Source organism: Cherax quadricarinatus, chromosome 1 (genome assembly GCF_038502225.1).
Source record: "Cherax quadricarinatus isolate ZL_2023a chromosome 1, ASM3850222v1, whole genome shotgun sequence".
In the NCBI taxonomy this organism is placed as follows: domain Eukaryota; kingdom Metazoa; phylum Arthropoda; class Malacostraca; order Decapoda; family Parastacidae; genus Cherax; species Cherax quadricarinatus.
This window is the reverse complement of record NC_091292.1, coordinates 102,166,742-102,191,177: the sequence shown is the minus strand read 5'-3', so window position 1 is coordinate 102,191,177 and position 24,436 is coordinate 102,166,742. Positions and strand designations below refer to the sequence as shown.

The 24,436-nt window shown below is 41.1% G+C and overlaps 1 protein-coding gene across 7 annotated transcripts in view; it reads left to right on the top strand.

Annotated features, from left to right (window-relative positions):
* LOC138852748 (probable glutamate receptor) overlaps positions 1-24,436 on the top strand; it is a 51,383-nt gene that overhangs the window by 20,084 nt on the left and 6,863 nt on the right. For 3 of the 7 annotated variants that reach the window (XR_011392054.1, XM_070085389.1, XM_070085397.1), the window contains exons 3-11: positions 410-1,345; positions 2,162-2,359; positions 3,042-3,165; positions 4,823-5,034; positions 7,418-7,625; positions 8,217-8,398; positions 9,225-9,355; positions 15,147-15,333; positions 19,302-19,528. Coding sequence is in view for 6 of the 7 variants with exons in the window: in XM_070085389.1 (XP_069941490.1) it covers positions 1,301-1,345; positions 2,162-2,359; positions 3,042-3,165; positions 4,823-5,034; positions 7,418-7,625; positions 8,217-8,398; positions 9,225-9,355; positions 15,147-15,333; positions 19,302-19,508 (1,494 nt within the window). In the remaining variant the exon portion in view is untranslated. Of the gene's footprint in view, positions 1-409; positions 1,346-2,161; positions 2,360-3,041; positions 3,166-4,822; positions 5,035-7,417; positions 7,626-8,216; positions 8,399-9,224; positions 9,356-15,146; positions 15,334-17,574; positions 17,751-19,301; positions 20,993-24,436 lie in introns of those variants that run through there. The other 4 variants (XM_070085372.1, XM_070085370.1, XM_070085378.1 and 1 more) reach the window with 4 other exon arrangements.

Below are 24,436 nucleotides of genomic sequence, written 5' to 3'. Positions count from 1 at the left end.
CTGCAACCACAAATAGGTGAGTACACACACACACACACACACACACACGAGAGAGAGAGAGAGAGATAATTATTAGAATTAGTTTGAGACAGAATTTTTATTAATATAGCAAATTATTGCAGGCTGTGATTATCTTCATTCAGTGTGGCTGTCCTGGTGATGGATCACACTGGATCATCTCCCATGTCCCAGGCAGTTGTATCATTCCTACGGGTTTACCGTCATATGAACTTTATCTACGGCATACTGGCATATTTATGGTTATAATATTATATTCGTGTAAATGTGCTAAACCTGTATGGGTTATGTAGCGCCTGAGGCAGGAGGGCCTGCTACTTGCACCGCCTCAATTCGAACCCCAGAAAAGTAATAACATATATGATATGGTTGTAAAATATTTACGTTGCAGATGCAGTTGATCTTCGAAGTGTGTGTGGTGGTGGTCAACATCTGGACTATGTTGTATGTTGCTTCCAGTACGCCTCTGCTGCTGCTGCAGCAGCAGCAGCAGCAACAGCAGCAGCAGCAGCAACAGCAGCAGCAGCAACAGCAGCAGCAACAGCAGCAGCAGCAACAGCAGCAGCAACAGCAGCAGCACAAGATTCGCACACTCAGATACTCCCTTGCTACCAGCATCTCTCGCTCTACTACCACACTCACACAAGACCACCACGCTACAGACAATCCAGTAGGAGACTACATAGGCATTGTAAAAGCATACAATACTAACAGTCCACCAGCTGATGACCACACAAGCATTCCACTAGCAGATTACATAATTAATCCATCAGTAGACAATGTAAATGCACCAGCAGACTACTACACAAACAATTCACCATCAGACTTAACAAATAATCCAAAACCAGACAATACAAACAACTCACCAACGGAAACAGACAATACAAACAATCCCTCAACAGACTATATGAGCAATCCACCAGCAGACGACTACGCAAACAATTCACCAGCAGACAAGCACACAGTTAAGAGATCATTATTAACGACTGACTGACTACCTGTCGTCAGTGACGAGGCTTCCCTGGAGTCGTACACAAGACCTACCTTGCCCACAGCTCTACAAGAACTGCAAGCCTCACGCACCGTTATCACAGCTGCAGACCCAAACCGTGACCACGATTCGCTTCTGGGAAAAATACTTTTAACTAAAGACCTAGAGGAATGTACCAGACCCAGGGTGGTATTACCAGGAGCTAGGACCTACGCTGCGGTCTTGGGAGAATATGAAAGAACTTTTTCGGCTAGAGAGGAAGAGGAACCTGCTGCAGAAGAGGTGGCCAGCATGATCTCAGCCTTGCTGACTCGCCATCTAACCGGATGCTATAAGGTATTTCATCCTTCACTCTTCCTTGATGCCGGTGAGGGGCTCTTGATATTTTTCCTCCCATTCCCGAGGCGCTGTGTGATACATTCGAGTTTCGTGCTTCCCCAACACTAATATACTTTATTACATTCATTTCTATAATAGTCGCGTTCCAGTGAAAATACAAAAGTAGCTTTTATTAATTTGTATAAAACGAAACAATGCATTGTAGTAGTTTGTGATGTTCGCATTACCTGTTGCTGGTAAAATTATGTATACCGACCCTATAAGGGAGGTTACTAGACGCCAGCAAGCGGCTCTTGATCCACCGAATTAAACTTAACCCTCCCCTTTGTGTGGAAACGAACACTGGAGTTCAGTTCAGGACATTTATTAAAAGAAACGTTTCGCTCAGTGACTTCTTCAGCTCTAATGGACTGATGAAGGCACTCGGGCGAAACGTTTCCTTTAATAAATGTTCTGCTTAGCGCTTCTTTTTGATTATAATAATAATAAATGTTCTGAACTGTACAAGAGTGTCCTTTTCCACAGTTTGTAGCTATCACTATACCATTTAATACTGACCTCCTGCATCCTGGATCAAACCTGATTTCCTGCCAATATCCCAGGCGCTGTGGCCCTTAGGATTTTAACGCTTCCCTATGAGCATGCTATAAAATGTTTATACTGAGAGGGGTGTGTCTCTTAGAGTTTACATTAAGCCTTATGCAAGGTAATAAATTATTCCTCAGTGATGTAAATGTTTATAAGGAAGCCACGATGACCCTCGTGTAGTCGATGGGCTTGAAACCCAACACGTAAGCCATTTGTGTTCCCCAGATGGTGCTGTATACCCCGGAGGAACCATATCTGGGGCTGGTGGAAGCTGTGGTGTCAAGCCTGGGTGATGCTACCTTACTGTGGGAGATGAACACCTTCTTGCACACTCCTCCACCTCCATACACTGTGCTCACTACCACCCATCACCACGCACACGGCTCCTTCTGCGTCGCCTATGTTATCCTCGCTCGCCTCCAGGTAAGATCTCAATCCTTGAGTTTAAGAGGCATGTTAGTTCCTTCGTCTTCTAATAACATCTTCATTTTTCCACTATAATCTACCTTGTCCATAATTACTAACGCATTGGCTTTCTCTGTTTCGTAAGGTGAAGTTTAGGATCTTTTCTTAATTCATGGTATAATCACTACAACACTACTGTCCTCAAAGATTTGTTAAGTTATACCATGAATTAAGGAAAGATCCTGGACATCACCTTACGAACATATTAGAAGACTGGGGAAATTACGTGCCTCTTAAGGATTTTTGATTGAAGGAATTGGAGTCACCTCCCATCTTGCTACATGTCCCTGTCCACTGATGCCTATATAAGCGCCAGCCTCCTTGCCTGTGCTCAAGAATCTCTGCAGCCACGGTGCTCGTCACGCCAACTCCAAGGCTGAGGGACTGATTACCTCATCTTTTGTATATAGTTTTACTGTCTTCTAATTATGTCCTAGACTCTGTATTGATAAAGCCACTGGATGGCGAAACGTCTACAATAAAGATAACCAGATGTTGCACATGTGTCTTAACTCTCATCAAATCATCAATACACTGTCTCCAACGTGAATTCAGACCATAATTTACTCGAATCCAAGTCTTGCACCACTATTATGTACTTTTATTAGTAGTAATATGAGTATTATCTCTTGACGTTAAGGATGTGGGCCGTGTGACGATGACGATACAGAGGAGCAAGTGGTTCCAGGACGCAAACAAGATGTTGCTGGTCTACACGGGATCAGCACTTCCCCTCAGCACTTTAACCCAACAAAACTTCCTCGGTACTTATCTAACACCAGTATTCCTTACAGCACTGCTGTTTACAACGTGTCTGATTCAGAGCGGAGAAGCTTTTGAGATGGTTTGAGCACTTAGAGGGGATACCTGCAGTTTACCTGGAGAGTTCCGGGGGTCAACGCCCCCGTGGCCCGGTCTGTGACCAGGTCTCATGGTGGATTAGGGCCTGATCAACCAGGCTTTTACTGCTGGCTGCACGCAATCCAACGTACGAACCACAGCCCGGCTGGTCAGGTATCGACTTTAGGTGCTTGTCCAATGCCTGCTTGAAGACAGCCAGGGGTCTATTGGTAATCCCCCTTATATATGCTGGGAGGCAGTTGAACAGTCTTGGGCCCCTGAAACTTATTGTATTGTCTCTTAACGTGCTAGTGAATAGAACAGGATAGGATGATGAAAAGGATGTATTAATCCGGGTTGGGAGAAAGAACGGGTAGAGGCCATCCATGGAAGGGTTAGAAGGAGGGTGTGAAAGTTTTAAGTGATAAGGGTTCAAACATCTAGCAGGTGTATGTGAACGTGTCGGAATGGGGACAATTAGTTTTTATGACTTGATATGCTGTTGGAGTGTGAGCAAGGTAACATGAAATAATTCAGAGGAATTGGTTAGCCGGACTTGAGACCTGGAGGTGTGAAGTACAGTGCTTCCACTCTGAAAGAGTGAAAGTACTGTACTTCTTGGGGAAGTCACTACTGGGGGGGGGGGCTCAGCCTACCTTGGTGGAAGACAGCCGATGTAATGAAAAATGTCCCTGTGCACGCTTGCTCGACACCACTTCCTCAGTACTCCTCTAATTGTAAACATGCCTCATTTTACTGCTGCTTACACATTTCAAGGGAGGTTCTCTGATGCTGGTAAAGGGCACTTGATCCAAGGAATCTCACTTTTTCTCCCACTGGATCCAACTCAGTTGCTTCCCATTCCCCAGGAGTTGTATAACTCCTACAGCTTTAACGCTTACCGCTGAATGTTATAAATAATTTCGAGCTCTCTTATAGCTTTCTCTTTTCTGCTGAGTCACGTATGTAACGCCACTCACTTGGTAATTTCCCTCTGTATTAACTACTCGACATACCTGGAGGTTATTCCGGGGATCAACGCCCCCGCGGCCCGGTCCATGACCAGGCCTCCCGATGGATCAGGGCCTGATCAACTAGGCTGTTACTGCTGGCCGCACGCAGTCCAACGTACGAGCCACAGCCCGGCTGATCCGGCACTGACTTTAGGTATCTGTCCAGCTCTCTCTTGAAGGCAGCCAGGGGTTTATTGGCAATTCCCCTAATGCTTGATGGGAGGCTGTTGAACAGTTTTGGGCCCCGGACACTTACGGTGTTTCCTCTTAGTGTACCAATGGCGCCCCTACTTTTTATTGAAAGAAGAAACTGGATATAATGTCAATACTGTCAATATTTCGTGCATCAGTGATGCTGCAAATATCGAACTTAAGCTGAAGGAATCTTCCTCTACTGAATCTATTCTTATGTTCTTGGTAATATTTCAGATTCTTTAATTTAAATGCAATTAACATGAAATAAATTGTGTATAAAACCTCTTCTTGCGGCAGAGAATATACGCAGTATTGTTACCCATTCTTATTTATTCTTATTCACGAAAATGCTAAACCCAGTATTTGTGTGTAGGTTCTGGGTATGGCACTGTGATAGCATCGTGGTTGCCCTGGGAGAAGAGTGTCCTAAGGAACACTGGTCAGGTGTTCTACAATGACCTTGTCTATCACCTAGTTTCCTCGTTCCCCTGCTCTACTGGAGGACCCCAAATGGCTCTTGTCGACGTCTGGGTACCTGGAGTAGGACAAGTCTGGAACAATCCACTCTATACTGACAAATTTAAGGTACGCTAAATAAAATCAACAGGTGATATAATTTTTGTTTCTGCCTGTAGAAAATAAAAGGCACAATACCATGGCTGGAACAATACAAAACAACCTGCATATGATAGTTTAATATCTATTATGCACCCCATACCCATCCTGTGGGCGGTAGTCAAAAGATTACAGAGGTACATAATGGGTCCAGGAACTGGACCCCAAAGTTATGATAGCTGAACTAGTTACAAAGGTAATGAACTCCAGGTAGATCTAGTCACAATCGTGATCAAGTTACAAATGTAATGAATCATCTACACGTCTATACATGGTTACAAACATGAACAAATTGCAAAGTAATGAGCCATTCACACGGTCACAACTGTAATGAGTTATTAGTGCAAATATTAATTGGGACACAGACACACGAGCTGCAGATGGAGAAAAACTCATTTCGGTCCCACCTGGACTATTAACTAGTTACTGTGACTAGTTAATAATCCCAGCCGGGCAGAATCGTCAAGTTTCACTCTGTGCGGTTTATTTCACCCTCTATCTCAATGGGGTAAAATTTGACTGAACTGACAGACTTTGGTCACATTACTGTGGGAGTGAAGTTTGAGCAGCTTTGCCTGAATAACATCCCAGTATCTCCTTTCCTTTTCTCAGCCTAACTGAAAGGAAATTTCCCCTTTCGTCAGAATTTGCTACCGATTATTACTTATGGCATAAAGCTGATTATGGATGAAGTTTGAACTGAGGTTAATGGCCTTACGTCGTCGCCTCTGCTGGTGTCTAAACAGACTAATGACCTGTAATTTGGCACGAAATTGGATGTGGTTTAGACTTTGTGTATCACACTCTAAGCCTTAGAGTTTGATACAGATTTATACTGACACCTCCTCTCACACCCCTTTGCTGCTGCTATTGCTATTATCACTTCTGCTGCCTAAGGTGCATGATTTGTGGGGGAGGGGGGCCTATTTCTGGGGGAAAAATGATTATTATTTTGCCTAAGTTCACCTACCTATGAAATAAGTCTACAGTGTCCCGTAGCTTGGTTGGTAGCGCACTCAGCTCGCGCATTGAGTGCATGTGGTTCGATCCCCGGTACGGGTGGAAACATGGGCCTGTTTCCTTAAGACATCTGCTGTCCCTGTTTACTTAATAGTAAGTAGGTACCTGGGTGTTAACCGATGGTGTGGGTCGCATCCTGGGGACAAAACCAAAGTTACCCGAAATGCTCTGCATTATTAACGCAGATGCCAAGACAAGCACTGGAAAAAAAATACATATCATGGTACAGCACTTTAAAAATCCAATCTGCTTAATAAACACTTTGCACAAAGCTGTTTGTAATTTTAAATAATAAATATTAAAGTTTTTTTATAATTTCTGCAGTTCACAAAAATACTAAAGTGAAGCTGCTTGTAATCCAACCACATGAATGAAAGATGTGAATTGAGACTTCGTTATGTAGATACTATCATCTTTTCTGTACTCGACTGAAGAAGCCTACTGTGTAGGCGAAACGTTTCATAATAAAGATACCTAACTGTTGCATATGTGTCTTGCCTAACAGATACTATCATCAACACGAGAACACTAAACTAAGTTTAGTGTTCTCGTGTTGATGATAGTCTCTAGGCTACAAGAGTGTCTCATACTCGACACATTATGTAAGTCTATTAGAGTATAGGTATACATATACATAAATTATCATACATAGCATTATTATTATTATTATAATCATGGGGGAGTGCTAAACCCGTAGGATTATACAGCGCATGCAGAGGGGGGGGGGGGATGGAAGGTATTCAGGCTCAATTCAGGGAACTGGAGCGCAGATCCAATTCCCTAGATCAAGAGCCCCTCGCCAGCGTCAACGAGCCTCCCTTGAGGGGATCATACATAGCAAATGTGTAATTATCTAGGATAACCCAAAAAAGTCAGTGACTTATTTCCATTGTGGTCCTTATAATATCTTATTTAAATCTTTAAAAGTTAAAACAGCTAATTCAGCTGTGTTGCCCTCACAGTTTGATATCTTAAATACACTTTGAAGATGGACTGGAAGAGGCTCTTGATGGCATAGGAACTATTAGGCCAAACCTTACAACATACAATAACTCAGTTTTGGACCTTGCTTTTTTTAAATTGGTTTTTGGATGCTGATGCCTGGATAATAACCCTCGAGTATTGCCTTTTATGATATTCAACTGCCGGGACAATACCGGTGAACTACATCAAGCATCAGGCTATCAATGTTAAAGAAAAGTTTGAAAAAGCGTATGGGCAAAGAAAATTTATGCACACCCTGTAGGTTTTGTGCTCGTGTTATGATTAAGTTATAGGCTAAAAATTAACCTGTGTTGTGGCTAGGTTATTGATAATTTCCTCGTTGTTGCAGAATTTCCATGGCCATACTTTCACCGTCGTGACTATGAATTATGCTCCCTTCACCTTTTATGAAGTTAAGTCAGGAGTTGTCCACCTGAAGGATTGTGTGGACGCACGCATCCTCAGAGTTATATCTTCAGTGCTTAACTTCACCTACATCATCAGGGAGCCTCCAGACGGCCAGTGGGGTCTAAGACTTGACAACGGCTCCTACACTGGTCTGATTATTATTATTATTATTATTATTATTATTATTATAATCAAGGGGAAGTGCTAAACCCGGAGGATTATACAGCGCCTGGGGGGGATGTGGAAGGCATTCAGGCTTACTTCAGGGAACTGAAGCACAGATCCAATTCCCTAAATCAAGAGCCCCTCACCAACATCAAGGAATCTTCCTTGAGGGGTATAATCGCTGAGAAGCGCTAGACTCTACAGAGTTGTTAAACATCTGAGGGCTGGGAGATAGTTCAAGCTTGATCAGAGGAAGACGATGGTAGTTCTTATTGTTCGAGATAAAGACCACCAGCATCATAAGAACCCCCCCTTCCTCCTTCCCTCACTCCCTCTTGAAAGTATTTTCAATTTCAATTAGTTACTGTAATAGGAAACCTTTTATTTTCATTTGCGAGAGACTGCATGTGCTAGGAAACCTGATACTTCAATTTATGGTGTAATGTTTTTTTTTATACTGAGTTAAATTTATATAGCATCATGCATCTTTCTTCTCTGGTCTGTCCTTTTCTTAAATTACTGCATGGTTCCACTTCCCCACAGTCCATGTCATAACTTGTGATCTCCGTGTGTAGGTGTGATAGGAGAGCTGCAGAAGTACACAGCAGACTTCTCCCTCAACCTTGCCATAACAGGTGAGAGGGGGGAGGTGGTGGACTACACTGTGGGCTACTTCAATGATCCTCTCACCTTCTGCACCAGCAAGCCTCGACCCCTCAGCCAGGCCCTCGCTCTCATCAGACCCTTCCAGCCCTTGGTATAGTACTTTTCTTTTGATCTTCCTCGCGTTTCCTTACACCTATTGTCCTGTTCACCTAGTAGCAAGTAGATGGCTGGGTGTTAGGCGACTGGTGTGGGTTGCATCCTGGGGACAAGATTGAGGACCCCCAATGGAAGTAAGGCACAGTCCTCGATGACGCACTGCCTTTCTTGGGTTATCCTGGATGGCTATTAGCCCTTCGGGGTTAAAAATCCGAACGAAATCTCATCTCATTCTGAATTTAAATTTTTATTGCCAAAAGTTTGACTGCGCAATTTGTGGAGAAGAATTCTTCCTCCGTAAGCCATGCGTATTGTAAGAGGCGAGTAAAATGCTGGTAGCAGTAACCCCCCTCCCCCTTCTCGTGTATAAATTACTAAATTTAAAAAGAAAAACTTTCGTTTTTCTTTTCAGGTAACCCTGCCTCGGTGGGGTACAGCTGGTATGTTGAAAAAAAAAGTAATTCAGTACAAAGCTAAAGAAATTTATAGTAAATTAAAACAATAATAAAAGTTTGTTGTGCAACAGTTGGCTGTATATGTAATTAATAAAATGTAAATAAAATTATTCAGTTCACAAAAAATGTTATGGTTATGCAGGCATGAAAGTTATTGATTGAACAATAAATGTTATTGTGTTGTGCCACACGTGTTATTTATGATAAATGGTGTGAAAACAGACAAGTTGAAGATTGAGACACTTGTGCAACATATGGGAATCTTTAAGGAAACGTTACCTTAATAAAGATTCCCATATGTTACACAAGTGTCTCAATCTTCCACACGTGTTATTGTTCTACAGGTGTTATGTGTGTGTTTTGCAGATGTGGATGGGAATCACAGGAGCGTTGATGTTGATGTGTGTGATGTACTACATTACCTGTCAGGTTACTGGTCAAAATACCTCAACTTCCTACTCTCTGGTGCTACTCAAAATCTTCGGTGCCTCCCTCTCGTACGTTACCTCCATTACCTCTCAACTATAATACTTTGACCTTATTAATAAGAATTAACACCTGTTAGAGTTAGAGCTAAAGAAGGAGTAGCAATAATGTTGAAGGATAAGCTATGACAGGAAAAGAGGGACTATAAATGTATAAATTCAAGGATTATGTGGAGTAAAATAAAGGTTGGATGTGAAAAGTGGGTTATAGTAAGCGTGTATGCACCTGGAGAAGAGAGAAGTGTAGAGGAGAGAGAGAGATTTTGGAAAATGTTGAGTGAATGCGTGGGGAGTTTTCAATTATGTGTGAGAGTAATGGTGGTTGGGGATTTCAATGATAAAGTGGGTAAAAATGTTATGGAGGGAGTAGTAGGTAAATTTGGGGTGCCAGGGGCAAATGTAAATGGGGAGCCTTTAATTGAGCAGTGTGTAGAAAGAGATTTGGTAATAAGTAATACATATTTTATGAAAAAGAGGATAAATAAATATACAAGGTATGATGCAGCACGTAATGAAAGTAGTTTGTTAGATTATGTATTGGTGGATAAAATGTTGATGGGTAGGCTCCAGGATGTACATGTTTATAGAGGAGCAATTTATATATCGGATCATTATCTAGTTGTAGCTACAGTTAGAGTAAGAGGTAGATGGGACAAAAGGAAGGTGGCAACAACAAGTAAGAGGGAGGTGAAAGTGTATAAACTAAGGGAGGAGGAAGTTCGGGTGAGATATAAGCGACTATTGGCAGAAAGGTGGGCTAGTGCAAAGATGAGTAGTGGGGGGGGGGGTTGAAGAGGGTTGGAATAGTTTTAAAAACGCAGTATTAGAATGTGGGGCAGAAGTTTGTGGTTATAGGAGGGTGGGGGCAGGAGGAAAGAGGAGTGATTCAAATTCAAAGTTTATTCTCTATAAGGATTACAATGCTGAGTTTACAGAATTTGGTTATTGTGTGGTTTACATGTAGTAAAATAATGATTACAGAGTGTACCACTATGGCTAGGCATTTCGGGCAGACTTAGTTTAATTCTTAATTTTAAAATATTACAAATTATGAGGTAAGTTGGTATTATGGCTAAGTGACTAAATACTAGTTTGTGAGTTTAGCAATGTGAATGCTTTTGTTTTGGCACAGTAAATAGTTTCAGTATTGGAGTATCACAGGATTCATTATTTTAAGATTGAGATTAATATTTCTGTTTATGGTCAAATGGGTGAGTGAGTGTAAGTGTGAACCACCAGGTGGTATTCGTGTAGTTAGTTGATGGGGTGTATCAGGGAGATAAGATGTTTTCTAATGGTAGTTTTGAAGGTGATGAATGTGTCTGCAGTTCTAGAGTTCTCAGGTAGGGTGTTCCAGATTTTAGGGCCTTTGACATACATTGAATTTTTGTAAAGGTTTAGTCGGACACGGAGAATGTCGTAGAGATGTTTGTGTCTGGTGTTATGCCTGTGGGTTCTGTCACAACTATCAAGAAAGCATTTTAGGTCAAGGTTGATATTAGAGTTTAAGGCCCTGTAGATGTAGATTGCACAGTAGTAAGTGTGGATGTACTGAACAGGGAGTAAGTTTAGATTTATGAAGAGTGGGGGGGGGTGTTGCCAGGGATGGGATTTAGTGATTATTCTTACTGCAGCTTTTTGTTGGGTTATTATTGGCTTTAGGTGTGTTGCTGCAGTTGATTCCCAAGTACAAATAGCATAGGTGAGGTATGGATAAATAAGTGAGTGGTATAGTGTGAGAAGGGCATTTTGTGGCACATAGTATCGTATCTTGGAGAGGATCCCAACCGTTTTGGATACTTTTTTGGTTATGTGTTGGATATGGGTGCTGAAATTCAGGTTGTTGTCAAGGTATAGGCCTAGGAATTTGCCCTCATTATGTCTGGTAATTAGAGTGTTGTCAATCTTAATGTTAATTTGTGCATCTCCTGCTCTGCTACCAAACATAATATAGATTTGTCAGTGTTAAGCGTAAGTTTATTGGCTGTCATCCAAGTCGATATTTTGATCAACTCCTCGTTAACAATGGTGTTGAGGGTGGCAAGATTAGGGTGAGAGATGACATAAGTCGTGTCGTCAGCGAAGAGAATGGGTTTCAGGTGTTGGGATACGTTTGGAAGATCATTGATGTATATGAGGAAGAGCAGGGGACCAAGGACACTTCCCTGCGGAACTCCATTATCAAGTGGCCGTGTTGTTGATGCTGTGTCTTTAATGGTGACATACTGATACCTATTAGTAAGGTAAGATTTGAAATAAGCAAGCGCATGGCCTCTTATACCGTAATGGTCAAGTTTGTGGAGTAGGATGTCGAAAGCTTTTCTTAGGTCAATAAAAATCCCTAGTGGATATTCCTTATTTTCCAATGCTGTGTAAAGCAGATCTAGCATTTTTATGATTGCATCATTAGTGCTTTTATTTTTCCTGAATCCAAATTGGCAGGGGTTGAGTATGTTTTGTGCCGTTATAAATGAATACAGTCTCCTGTGCACGAGTTTCTCAAAGATTTTGGATAGCAATGGTAAGTTAGATATTGGCGTATAGTTGTTTAAGTCTGTAGGGTCACCACCTTTATGTATTGGTGTAACCCTTGCCATCTTGAGTAGTTTCGGGAAGGTGCTAGTTTCTAGTGACTTGTTAAAAAGTAATGAAATAGCATGCGAAAGGACATGGGTTGCTCGCTTGTTCAGTAATGGTGGGACATGAGACAGATTCCCTGAGTTATTTTTAAGTGACTTTATAATCTCGGTGACTTCCGTGGGCTCAGTTGGTGCAAGACAGAAGGAATTTGGGAAATTCCCATCTAGGTAGTCCCCGGCATGGGCATTGGTATGTGGGATTTTATTGGCGAGATTAGATCCTATGGTTGAGAAGAAGTCGTTTATCTTGTTAGCTGTGTCAGTGGGATGTAGTGGTGTTTCATTAGGTTTAGTTAGGACAATGTTCTTGGTTTTTTTCAGTTTGTGGGTCCCTAGAATCTGAGAGAGTGTTTTCCAGGTCTTTTTTATATCTTCTCTAGTGTCTGTGAATCTACTGGAGTAGTATAGTTGTTTGGCTTTCTTTATTACTTTGGTGAGAACTGATGAATAGTGTTTAAGAATAAATTTGTGTATTAAGCCATGTCTATATTGCTTTTCATATTGGTGTTTCTTGTCAATGGATTTCAGAATGGTGCTGGTTAGCCATGGGCAACCAAGCCGTTTGTTTGTGGAATGATGAGGTAAAGGGTGTGATAAACGAGAAAAAGGTAGTTTATGAGAGGTTTTTACAAAGCAGAAGTGTTATAAGAAGAGCAGTGTATATGGAGAGTAAAAGAAAGGTGAAGAGAGTGGTGAGAGAGTGTAAAAGGAGAGCAGATGATAGAGTGGGAGAGGCACTGTCAAGAAATTTTAATGAAAATAAGAAAAAAATTTGGGGTGAGTTAAACAAGTTAAGAAAGCCTAGGGAAAGTATGGATTTGTCAGTTAAAAACAGAGTAGGGGAGTTAGTAGATGGGGAGAGGGAGGTATTAGGTAGATGGCAAGAATATTTTGAGGAACTTTTAAATGTTAAGGAAGAAAGGGAGGCGGTAATTTCATGCACTGGCCAGGGAGGTATACCATCTTTTGGAGTGAAGAAGAGCAGAATGTAAGTGTGGGGGAGGTACGTGAGGCATTACGTAGAATGAAAGGGGGTAAAACAGCTGGAACTGATGGGATCATGACAGAAATGCCAAAAGCAGGGGGAGATATAGTGTTGGAGTGGTTGGTACTTTTGTTTAATAAATGTATGAAAGAGGGGAAGGTACTTAGGAATTGGAGGAGAGCATGTATAGTCCCTTTATATAAAGGGAAAGGGGACAAAAGAGATTGTAAAAATTATAGAGGAATAAGTTTACTGAGTATACCAGGAAAAGTATACGGTAGGGTTATAATTGAAAGAATTAGAGGTAAGACAGAATGTAGGATTGCGGATGAGCAAGGAGGCTTCAGAGTGGGTAGGGGATGTGTAGATCAAGTGTTTACATTGAAGCATATATGTGAACAGTATTTAGATAAAGGTAGGGAAGTTTTTATTGCATTTATGGATTTAGAAAAGGCATATGATAGTGGATAGAGGAGCAATGTGGCAGATGTTGCAAGTATATGGAATAGGTGGTAAGTTACTAAATGCTGTAAAGAGTTTTTATGAGGATAGTGAGGCTCAGGTTAGGGTGTGTAGAAGAGAGGGAGACTACTTCCCGGTAAAAGTAGGTCTTAGACAGGGATGTGTAATGTCACCATGGTTGTTTAATATATTTATAGATGGGGTTGTAAAGGAAGTAAATGCTAGGGTGTTCGGGAGAGGGGTGGGATTAAATTATGGGGAATCAAATTCAAAATGGATATTGACACAGTTACTTTTTGCTGATGATACTGTGCTTATGGGAGATTCTAAAGAAAAATTGCAAAGGTTAGTGGATGAGTTTGGGAATGTGTGTAAAGGTAGAAAGTTGAAAGTGAACATAGAAAAGAGTAAGGTGATGAGGGTATCAAATGATTTAGATAAAGAAAAATTGGATATCAAATTGGGGAGGAGGAGTATGGAAGAAATGAATGTTTTCAGATACTTGGGAGTTGACGTGTCGGCGGATGGATTTATGAAGGATGAGGTTAATCATAGATTTGATGAGGGAAAAAAGGTGAGTGGTGCGTTGAGGTATATGTGGAGTCAAAAAACGTTATCTATGGAGGCAAAGAAGGGAATGTATGAAAGTATAGTAGTACCAACCCTCTTATATAGGTGTGAAGCTTGGGTGGTAAATGCAGCAGCGAGGAGACGGTTGGAGGCAGTGGAGATGTCCTGTTTAAGGGCAATGTGTGATGTAAATATTATGCAGAAAATTCGGAGTGTGGAAATTAGGAAAAGATGTGGAGTTAATAAAAATATTAGAGGGCAGAAGAGGGGTTGTTGAGGTGGTTTGGTCATTTAGAGAGAATGGATCAAAGTAGAATGACATGGAAAGCATATAAATCTATAAGGAAAGGAAGGTGGGGTAGGGGTCGTCCTCGAAAGGGTTGGAGAGAGGGGGTAAAGGAGGTTTTGTGGGCGAGGGGCTTGGACTTCCAACAAGCGTGGGTGAGCGTGTTAGATAGGAATGAATGGAGACGAATGGTACTTGGGACCTGACGATCTGTTGGAGTGTGAGCAGGGTAATATTTAGTGAAGGGATTCAGGGAAACCGGTTATTTTCATATAGTCGGACTTGAGTCCTGGAAATGGGAAGTACAATGCCTGCACTTTAAAGGAGGGGTTTGGGATATTGGCAGTTTGGAGGGATATGTTGTGTATCTTTATATGTGTATGCTTCTAAACTGTTGTATTCTGAGCACCTCTGCAAAAACAGTGATAATGTGTGAGTGTGGTGAAAGTGTTAAATGATGAAAGTATTTTCTTTTTGGGGATTTTCTTTCTTTTTTGGGGGTCACTCTGCCTCGGTGGAAGACGGCCGACTTGTTGAAAAAAAAATTAAGAAGTTAGTTCTTAGTTTACGTTTAAAGTTAGTTGATTTTTACACGTGGGTCATTAATCCTGCAAATTATCTGCTTGATGTCATCAAAAATATTTGAATTTTATTTATTATTTTTATGTAACGTGAAATATCAAATAATTGATATACATGTAGCCTATGTATTTTTTGTGTGTGTGCTGAAATGTATATATATTAAAAGTTTGATAATTTTATCCACCAGTAGCCAAAAGACTACATTGGCCGAGTTCTAGTATTTACTAAAACACAGAAGTTAAAAACCCTGTGTTTCATTATTTCTATTGTTTTTTACAGACAAGGTTGTGAGTGGAGTGTGGGTAATGGACCACGACTGCTGGTAGCCACCTGGATTATTTTCTCTATGGTGACTCTTACTTCATATATAGCCATGCTTACTGCCTCCTTCACTCTGCCTAAGCTCTCCCCAACTCTTAACTCCTTGGAGGATCTTGTACAGTCAGACCTTGCTTGGGGCATCCAGGTAAGTAGAGATAAAATGTCAGTGCCTAGTGTATTGACTATATTTGGAGGTCATCACACCCCTCAAGGAAGGTTCCTTGATGTTGGTGAGGGGCTCTTGATTTAGGGAATTGGATCTGTGCTCCAGTTCCCCGAATTAAGCCTGAATGCCTTCCACATCCCCCCCCAGGCGCTGTATAATCCTCCGGGTTTAGCGCTTCCCCCTTGATTATAATAATAATAATAATGGAGGTCATCACAAAGCTAGTGTTTGTTCAGAAAAATAATCAAATATTTTCGGAACATTGTACACGAGCATAACATTTGAAAATTCCATAGAATGCACAGCATACATTGGACAAACGATTTTAAAATTATTCACAAAAAAGTGTTAATCTATTATACCAATTTTTAATTAAACCCATCCAGTATTTGCTTCAATGACATTATTTGGCACTTAGTTCTGCTAACTTCAGCTCATTACTATCAGTTTTTTTTTATATATAGCATTTTCTAAATTTGAATTTATCCAACCTATATCCACCATTTTGAGTTACGTCTTGATTACTTAATTTTACCGTCTTATAATACTAAACGTTTGCCATCACTATACAAGGAGTAATGCTTTTCATCTATTACATATACTATAGAACAAAACCTTACCACTAGTTATGCATATAGTGACAATGACAACAAAATTTTGATCGTATGGCATATTTAGTTAGCTTAATATATTCATTATGCACCCCATACCCATCCTGTGGGCGGTAGTCAAAAGATTACAGAGGTACAAAGATACTTATAACCAAGCCGGAGACAGATGGTGGTGACATCCAAAACTCTTGGTTATTTTGTTGGATGCACCATAGACATGTGGCTCCTGCATGATAGGATGATGATAGCCTCCCTGTTTAAAGTTCTTTTCGTGTTATTGTTCCCAAACTGCCAACTGACAACCCAAGATTGTAATCTGCTCTCTCTCTGAAAGAGTATAATCTAACCAGTTCAACAGTTCTATCTTGGAATCCACAGCATGTGCACTGACTCCACTGTTTGTAACTGCTTGACAAAGCTCCTGGAGAGCGAAACGTTGCCACAATAAAAATGCCACATTAGTTGCACTTGTGTCCTTTTACTTTACACATTGTCGGTAATTCAACCAACATTATTACAGCTTCATATATAAAAACTGAGATGTGTGTAACAGTGAACATCTAAGAGTATAGTACTTTAAATAATTATTTTTGTTTATTAATACATTGGCCGTTTCCCACCAAGGCAGGGTGGCCCAAAAAAGAAAAACTTCTATCATTCACTCCATCACTGTCTTGCCAGAGGTGCACTTATACCTGGAGTTTACCTGGAGAGAGTTCTGGGGGTCAGCGCCCCCGCGGCCCGGTCTGTGACCAGGCCTCCTGGTGGATCAGAGCCTGATCAACCAGGCTGTTACTGCTGGCTGCACGCAAACCAATGTATGAGCCACAGCCCGGCTGATCAGGAACCGACTTTAGGTGCTTGTCCAGTGCCATTTATAAAACTGCAACATTAACACCCCTCCTTCAGAGTGCAGACAATGTACTTCCCATCTCCAGGACACGAGTCCGGCCTGCTGGTTTCCCTGAATCCCTTCATAAATGTTACCTTGCTCACACTCCAACAACATGTCAAGTCCTAAAAACCATTTGTCTTCATTTGTTCCTATCTAATACACTCACGCATGCTTACTGGAAGTCCAGGCTCCTTGCACACAAAACCTCTACCCTTCCCCTCCCTCCAACTTTTCCTAGGCCGACCCCTACCCTGCCTTCTCTCCACTACAGATTTATACACTCCAAGGCATTCTATTTCGTTCCACCCTCTCTACACGTCCAGACCACCTCAATAACCCCTCCTCAGCCCTCTGGATAATATAGTTTTGGTAATCCCACACCTCCTCCTAATCTCCAAACTATAGATTCTCTGTATTATATTCACACCACACATTGCCCACAGACATGTCTCCATTGCCTCCAGCCGTCTCCATTTTGCAGCATCCACCATTCATGCTTCACACCCATATAAAAGCGTTGGTATAACCATACTCTCATACATTCCCCTCTTTGCTTCCATGGATAAAATTCTTTGTCTCCACAAACTCCTCAGTGATTAAATTATCCTTAAAAATTTGTGGACTGGTAAAATACAGCTATGAAGGGTCAATAAACTTCAAACCTAACTGACATCTAGCTAGTAAATACTCGATTTTATCTTACCTTCGGTGCAGCAACATGAAGCTGCAGATTACCAGCTGCTGAAGTTATCAGAAGTACCACTTTACCAGAAGGTGTACAAGGGGCTGAAGGTATGTCCTTCTTTGGATGATTGCCTCATCAGGGCCAGGGACACCAAGTATGCTTTCATCGCCTGGAGGCTCTACATGGAGGACAGGATCGCTATCAGGTACAGCACCCTACATCATTTATATCTATGGCTTATATACTGGCACTGGTGGTGGAACTGGTATGGTGATACTGACAAGTAGGTAAAAGACACACTTGCACTCGTGAGGGTATTTTTTAAGGAAACATTTTGCCATGAGTGGCTTAGCCATCTTTTATCTGGTGCTAGTGGTATAAATCCTTACCTAAAAATCAGTTTATTCCATTTAAATTATCTTTCCTCCCATTCCTCATGTGCGATATGACCCCTACTGGGTTACTGCTTCCCCAAGAATATTATAATAATGATCTATTATCATCTTGATGCTGGTCAAGGGCGTTTTATTCCAGAAATTAGTTACCCTTATCATACCAGGTGTAGGAATGTAGATGGGCAGAGTTTTCAATACTCCTCTGTAGAGCCGCTTATACTAAAGAGGCTTTCATTATCACTCCATAAGCCCACCACTTCCTCCCACCTGATAAACACACTTACCACTTAACTACTTTACTAATTAATTGTATAAAATATTTAAAGGGAAATCTTAATGAGAACAAGTCATGAACCAATTATTAAAGTGATAGTTCTTTACTGAATACTAATTCTGGTTAACTGAGCACATATAGTGAGTGGAGAATGATAAATTATTGATTAACATTTTAGAAAGCTGGGGATACAACTTATAACTGACAAAAAGGATACACTTATACTTTAAATTAAACACTCATTTTTTTGAGTCATTGGGTCTAATTAGTGATCAGTTTTCTCGAAATGCATTGCATTTTAGTGGCTTATTGTGCCTACCAATGTTTTATTACATGTACTACATAAAGAAATAAAACAATGTATTGTATTCATATTCTTCTTCCACACAGACGTCCCCACAAGTCTGATGCCCCATACAAATTTTCTCATACGTCCATTTCTCCAGCCTCATCCTCCACACCAGACCTGTGTGGTTCTCTGTATCTTTCCCCAGAAATTCTCTCTAGTCTGCCCCAAAAAAATTTCCTTCATGCTGTCATTTCAAAAGGTTCTTGTGGACCTTCTTAGCCATTCCTACAATATCCAGCAAACTTCTCTCTCTCTCCGAAATAGGCAGTCCCATAAAGTTGGACCTACTGTGTAGTATTAGCCCTTGAACTGAATTTCTGCATTAGTCCACTTAAGTTGAGACAGACCATAGACCATCTGACCTCTACCCTTGAAGCTGTCGAGAAATAAATCACACTAGTAAATTTGCCCATGTCAAGAAAAAAGACTGGAGGTTGACTTGACACCTTGTTAATCTTCCCTCACTTAAATATTAACTAAAAATTGAAAGTAAGTCTGGTATTCTTCACCCCTTTCATGTCCCATATTTTATTGCCCCTCATTCCTTAAGTGCTATTTGACCCTTATGGATTTAGCACTCCCACATGAAATTGCTAATAACAGTACACAGTAGTGAGATACAAAGGGTAAACTTTTCACTATGATAGGGTATAAATAGTGAAGTTTAAGTTCATGAAATTAATTTTACTGTGGTGAGGTATAGACTGAACTGCTTTATGTGATGGTGAATTATAACAGGTTCACTTCTGTGACGGGAGAACAGAAGCTACACATAGCCACCAACAACTTCTTTCCCTCGGATATCGGTTGGGCCTTCAATGCTGGGTGTCCGTACCGAAGCAAGTTCAACCAGCAGATCCGGCGGCTACTAGAAGCTGGGCTCATCAGCAAGTGGATCTCGCAGATTATGAAAGACCCCAAGAGACGGGAGGAAGTAGACACTAAGAAAATGCCAGCCCTGGAAGGTACCCAGCCTATCACCCTCGCCCAGCTGGCAGGGGCTTTCTACATCCTTGTTATAGGCAACATTATTGCACTTTTACTGTTTTTGGTAGAACTTTGCAAAACATAATTTCACTTTAAGGATACAAGCACGTGTACTGTAGTTAGCAGATTAATGGTTATATATTAACAACTAGGAATACATACTGTACTAAATACCTTTCATAACTTACTGATCTGAGCTATTTTTTTTATTTAATTTGTTCACTTAATAAAACAAAATTCAGCCTTCAGTTACAGTTTTGATATTTAAATGCAAAATTCTAAATCCAGCTAAAAATATGGTTGTAATTAACAAGAAAGGCACCAAAATTTGGTGTTGAAATTACAAGGTTTATGTGGAACAACTTTATCTTCAACGTAGATCATCCCTCGTTTACCAAACACCCACACTTAGGAGAGAACAGTTCAATATGCCCTGCACCATTGTGAAGTCACACTAAGGTGATAAAGAAGAGAAGATTGATTTATTGTTCAATGACTGTATTGTGACAAGTCTTAGTCCTAAGATGACCCCTGAAGATGTCTTTGTGGCTCTGCTAATGATGGCTATGGAGTCTTCACCTGTGGGGTTGATGTTCTGTGCTTTGGCTATGATCAGGATGTCTCTGTACTGCTTGTGTGTTCCACTAGAAGTTTTACGTAATACAGCTGGGTGGTCAGGTGCATTTGCTAATAAACACGTGTACTCTGTTTTGCACATCATGCATATATACAAGATCATCTTCACAATGTTTTTGAATATCTTTGTTTTCTACCAAGTCTGTCACCTAAAGTCAGTAACTGACCAGTCGGGCAGTGGTTCATATGCCGAGTTGCGTGCGACCAACAATAACAGCCTGGTTGATCAGGTCCTGATCCACCACGAGGCCTGGTCACAGACTGGGCCACGGGGGTGTTGACCCCCGGAACTGTCTCCAGGTATACTCCAAGTGAAGGATGTGATTGTCGACATCATTGATTACTAAGGGGTAATGTGGTATGGTTTGCCTTCTTCCCTTGGGGTATGGCTATTGTGGTGTCAGATACACAATGGTGGTAGTCTGTTCCTGCAGCATGGACCCTGCCAGCTGCTGTGAGGTGGGAGTTTGAGTGGAAATGTCAGGAATTGGCTGAGCAAGGGCACAGCTTTATGGATGTTTTCTCGGCTTCCTCTGTCATTGTAGCAGGGAAAATGGCCCTGGGTTCTGTGATAGTGTAGCCTCCTCTGGATGACACTGCTGCTAAGTGGTGCATGCTCTACTCTTAGATTATTATTATTATAATCAAAAAAGAAGCGCTAAGCCACAAGGGCTATACAGCGCTGCCCTCTACTCTTAGAGGCTGGACAGCCAGGGTTTTCCATGCTGCCCTGACCAGGCAGAGCCTGACTCACGAAATCGTAATGACACGATTGCAAACAAACCATACCATGGGTGGGGATAGAACCCGCGATCAGTCTCAAAACTCCAGACCAGTGCAGGTTCCAGGCATGATTCTTCTTCCTGCAGCTCAGACACTGAAGTTCCATAGCTTCAGACCACTTTAGTTTATCCAAGCAGTCTTTGGTCTTGGGTGAGAACCATTGCAGACAGTGCACTTTTCCCTAAAGTGGCATTGGGCACTGAGATGGTTGTATTTTTTGGCACCTGGAGCACCTCAGAGGTTCTGGATTGTATGCCCTAAATTGGTTATTTTTCATAGGAGCCGAGATCCAGTTGAGCTGGGAGAGGTCCTGTGTGTTGGATCAGGATCTGCCTTATTGGTATGTTACCATCCTTCTTGGTCCTGAGCCAGTAGTGCATTAGTACACCTTTTGTCACCTGCTCTAGCGAGTTTAGCTTCGCAAGAACAAGTAGTGATTCATAGTTGTTGACCTCTGTAATTCTCTCCGCTACTATGACTACTACTACTACTTGTACCACGATACCAATACTAAATGTGGCATCATCAGTGCACTTCTTCCTACATGCTCTTCATATCTGCAGCAGTGAATTCCTTGCAGAATGCTCTTTCCTAAAACAAGTCTTTTCTAAACTATTCTCATCATTTCATCCGAGATTGCAGGTGCCATACACACATCTTCAGCTTGCCTAATCCTTCATTGCAAACTACTGGAGTTTTATGACAAGGTAACAGAAATAAGATGAGAGAGAGGGGTGGGTAGATTGCATTCTCTTGGACTGCAAGAAGGCTTTCAACAGTTCCACACAAGAGATTAGTGCAAAAGTTAGAAGATCAGGCACACATAACAGGAAAGGTACTGCAATGAATCAGAGAATACCTGACAGGGAGGTAATAACAAGTCATGGTATGTGACGAGGTGTTATAGTAGGCGCCAGTGACAAATGGGGTTCCACAGGGGTCAGTCCTAGGACCGGTTCTGTTTCTGGTACATGTGAATGACATGACAGAAGGGATAGACTCGGAAGTGTCCCTGTTTGCAGATGATGTGAAGCTAATGAGGAGAATTATATTGGACGGGGATCAGGCAGGACTACAAAGGACTGCAAGCCTAGTCCAGCAACTAGCTTCTGGATTTTAACCCCACCAAATGCAGTCATGAAGATTGAGGAAGGGGCAAAAAAGACCACAGACAGAGTACAGGCTAGGGGGCCAAAGACTGCAAACCCACTCAATGAAAAGGATCTTGGGGTGAATATAATACTGAGCACATCTCCTGAGGCGCACATCAATCAAATAACTGCTGCAGCACATGTGCGCCTGGCAAACCTAAGAGTAGTGTTCTGACACCTCAGTAAGGAATGGTTCAGAACTGTACAGTGTGTATGTCAGGCCCACATTGGAGTATGCAGCACCAGTTTGGAACCCACACCTGGTTAAGCACGTCAAGATATTAGAGACAGTGCACAGGTTTGCAACAAGACTAGTCCTGGAGCTAAGGATAATGTGCTACAAAGAATGGTTAAGGGAAATTGACCTGATGACACTGGAGGACAGGAGAGATGGGGGGACATGAAAACATATAAAATACTGCGAGGAATTGACAAGGTGGACAGAGACAGGATGTTTCAGAGATGGGACACAACAACAAGGGGTCACAATTGAAAGTTGAAAGACTCAGATGAGTCTCAGGGATGGTAGGAAGTATTTTTTCAGTCATGGAGTTGTCAAGAAGTTCAATAGTATGAAAAGTAACATAGTAGAGACAGGATTCATACATAGCTTTAAGAAGAGGTATGATAAAGCTCATGGAGCAGGGAGAGAGGACCAAGTAGCAATCATTGAACAGGCAGGGCCAGGAGCTATAGCTCGACCCCTGCAACCACAATTAGGCAAGTACACATAACTGAAAATGTACAGTAAACAGGCCTCCCAAACTACTATTAACCCTTAAACGGTCCAAACAGATCGATGTTCAAATTCATAGTGCTACAAAAGTAATTACTTTTTTTACATATTTTCAAATATAACAAAAAAAAAATGTAGATAAGTTTTTTCACACGTTTTCAAATGTAAAACAAAAAAGAAGATCTACATTTTTTTACATACTTTCAGATGTTGAAAAAACGTATATATACGTTTGGACCGTTTAAGGGTTAAACACATCCCCAGCATTCTCTCTAATGCCAATTTTCAATATACACTACCACCTCCACTACAGTCAAGGACATCATCAGTAAGGGACCCAGTCAGAACCACAGTAGAGATATACACAATCCTTTACAATGATTTGTGACCAAATATATATGGAGGAAGCATCAAGGGACTCTCATACACACATTTCTGAACACAAATACCTTGTGGCTTAGCGCTTCTTTTTGATTATAATAATAATGAACACAAATATGCCAGCAGAATGGAGCACTTTAATGCCAGTTTCATATAGAAACTTCCACAACCACCTGATCAGTTACAATGACGCATGACTGATTATCAAAGATGACACTTCAAAATGCAGGATTCTGTAATTGTCACTTTAATAAACTTCATCACTAAACAACTTCATCCAGAACAATGGCTTCTACAACAGAGCTGAGCCACTTACCAGGAAACTTCTTAATCATATGGAAGAACACTGCAACAGGCCTTCTGGCTCAAGCTAGGCAGGTCTTTCATTAATCTAGCCTCTTCTCAGCCATATATTTGTCCAACCCAACACCAGTCTACCCAAGAATTAGCTTCAACATACCTTAACTCTGATTTCCCTTCAAATTAAATAAATCTTTTGCCTTTTTTCCAACATACCTTGCCTGTTTTTTTCATGTCACTACGCTTGATAAAGCCCACTTTGTGGGTGAAATGTTGTCATTAAAGGATCTCATTATACTGCATTTGTCCTTATCCTTCATGTCAGTATTTTGTCATTTCTCTCTCCTGTACTGTATACTATACTTCTATACAATGTTTGAGCATATCTCATATTGACATACCCCAAATTGATTGCAGCATAAAAATATTTTTTCTTTCCATGCACCGAATGGGATTTTTTTTTTTTTAACACGTCGGCCGTTCCCCACTAAGGCAGGGTGACCCAAAAAAGAAAGAAAAAAACTTTCAATCATAATTCAACACTTTCACCATCACTCATACATAATCACTGCCTTTGTAGAGGCACTGAGATACAACAGTTTAGAATGAATGAATGAGAAATGAATGCTAAAATTGAGATTTATTATTCTGTGAAGAATGCCCCAGTGTTATATTTAAATTATTGTAATGTAAAATTTCTTAAGAGCACCCTGAAATTGTCTATTTTCTTTTGTAATATAAAGAATATGATTGACATTTGATAACAGAAAGCTAATATTGAAGGTTTTGGTAAAAAAAAAAAAAAATTATAAACTGTAGCACTAAATATGTTGCACACGAACTCAAATTAAATAACTGTTAATGAATAAACAGAAGGGTGGATGAGTGGATCAAACTGT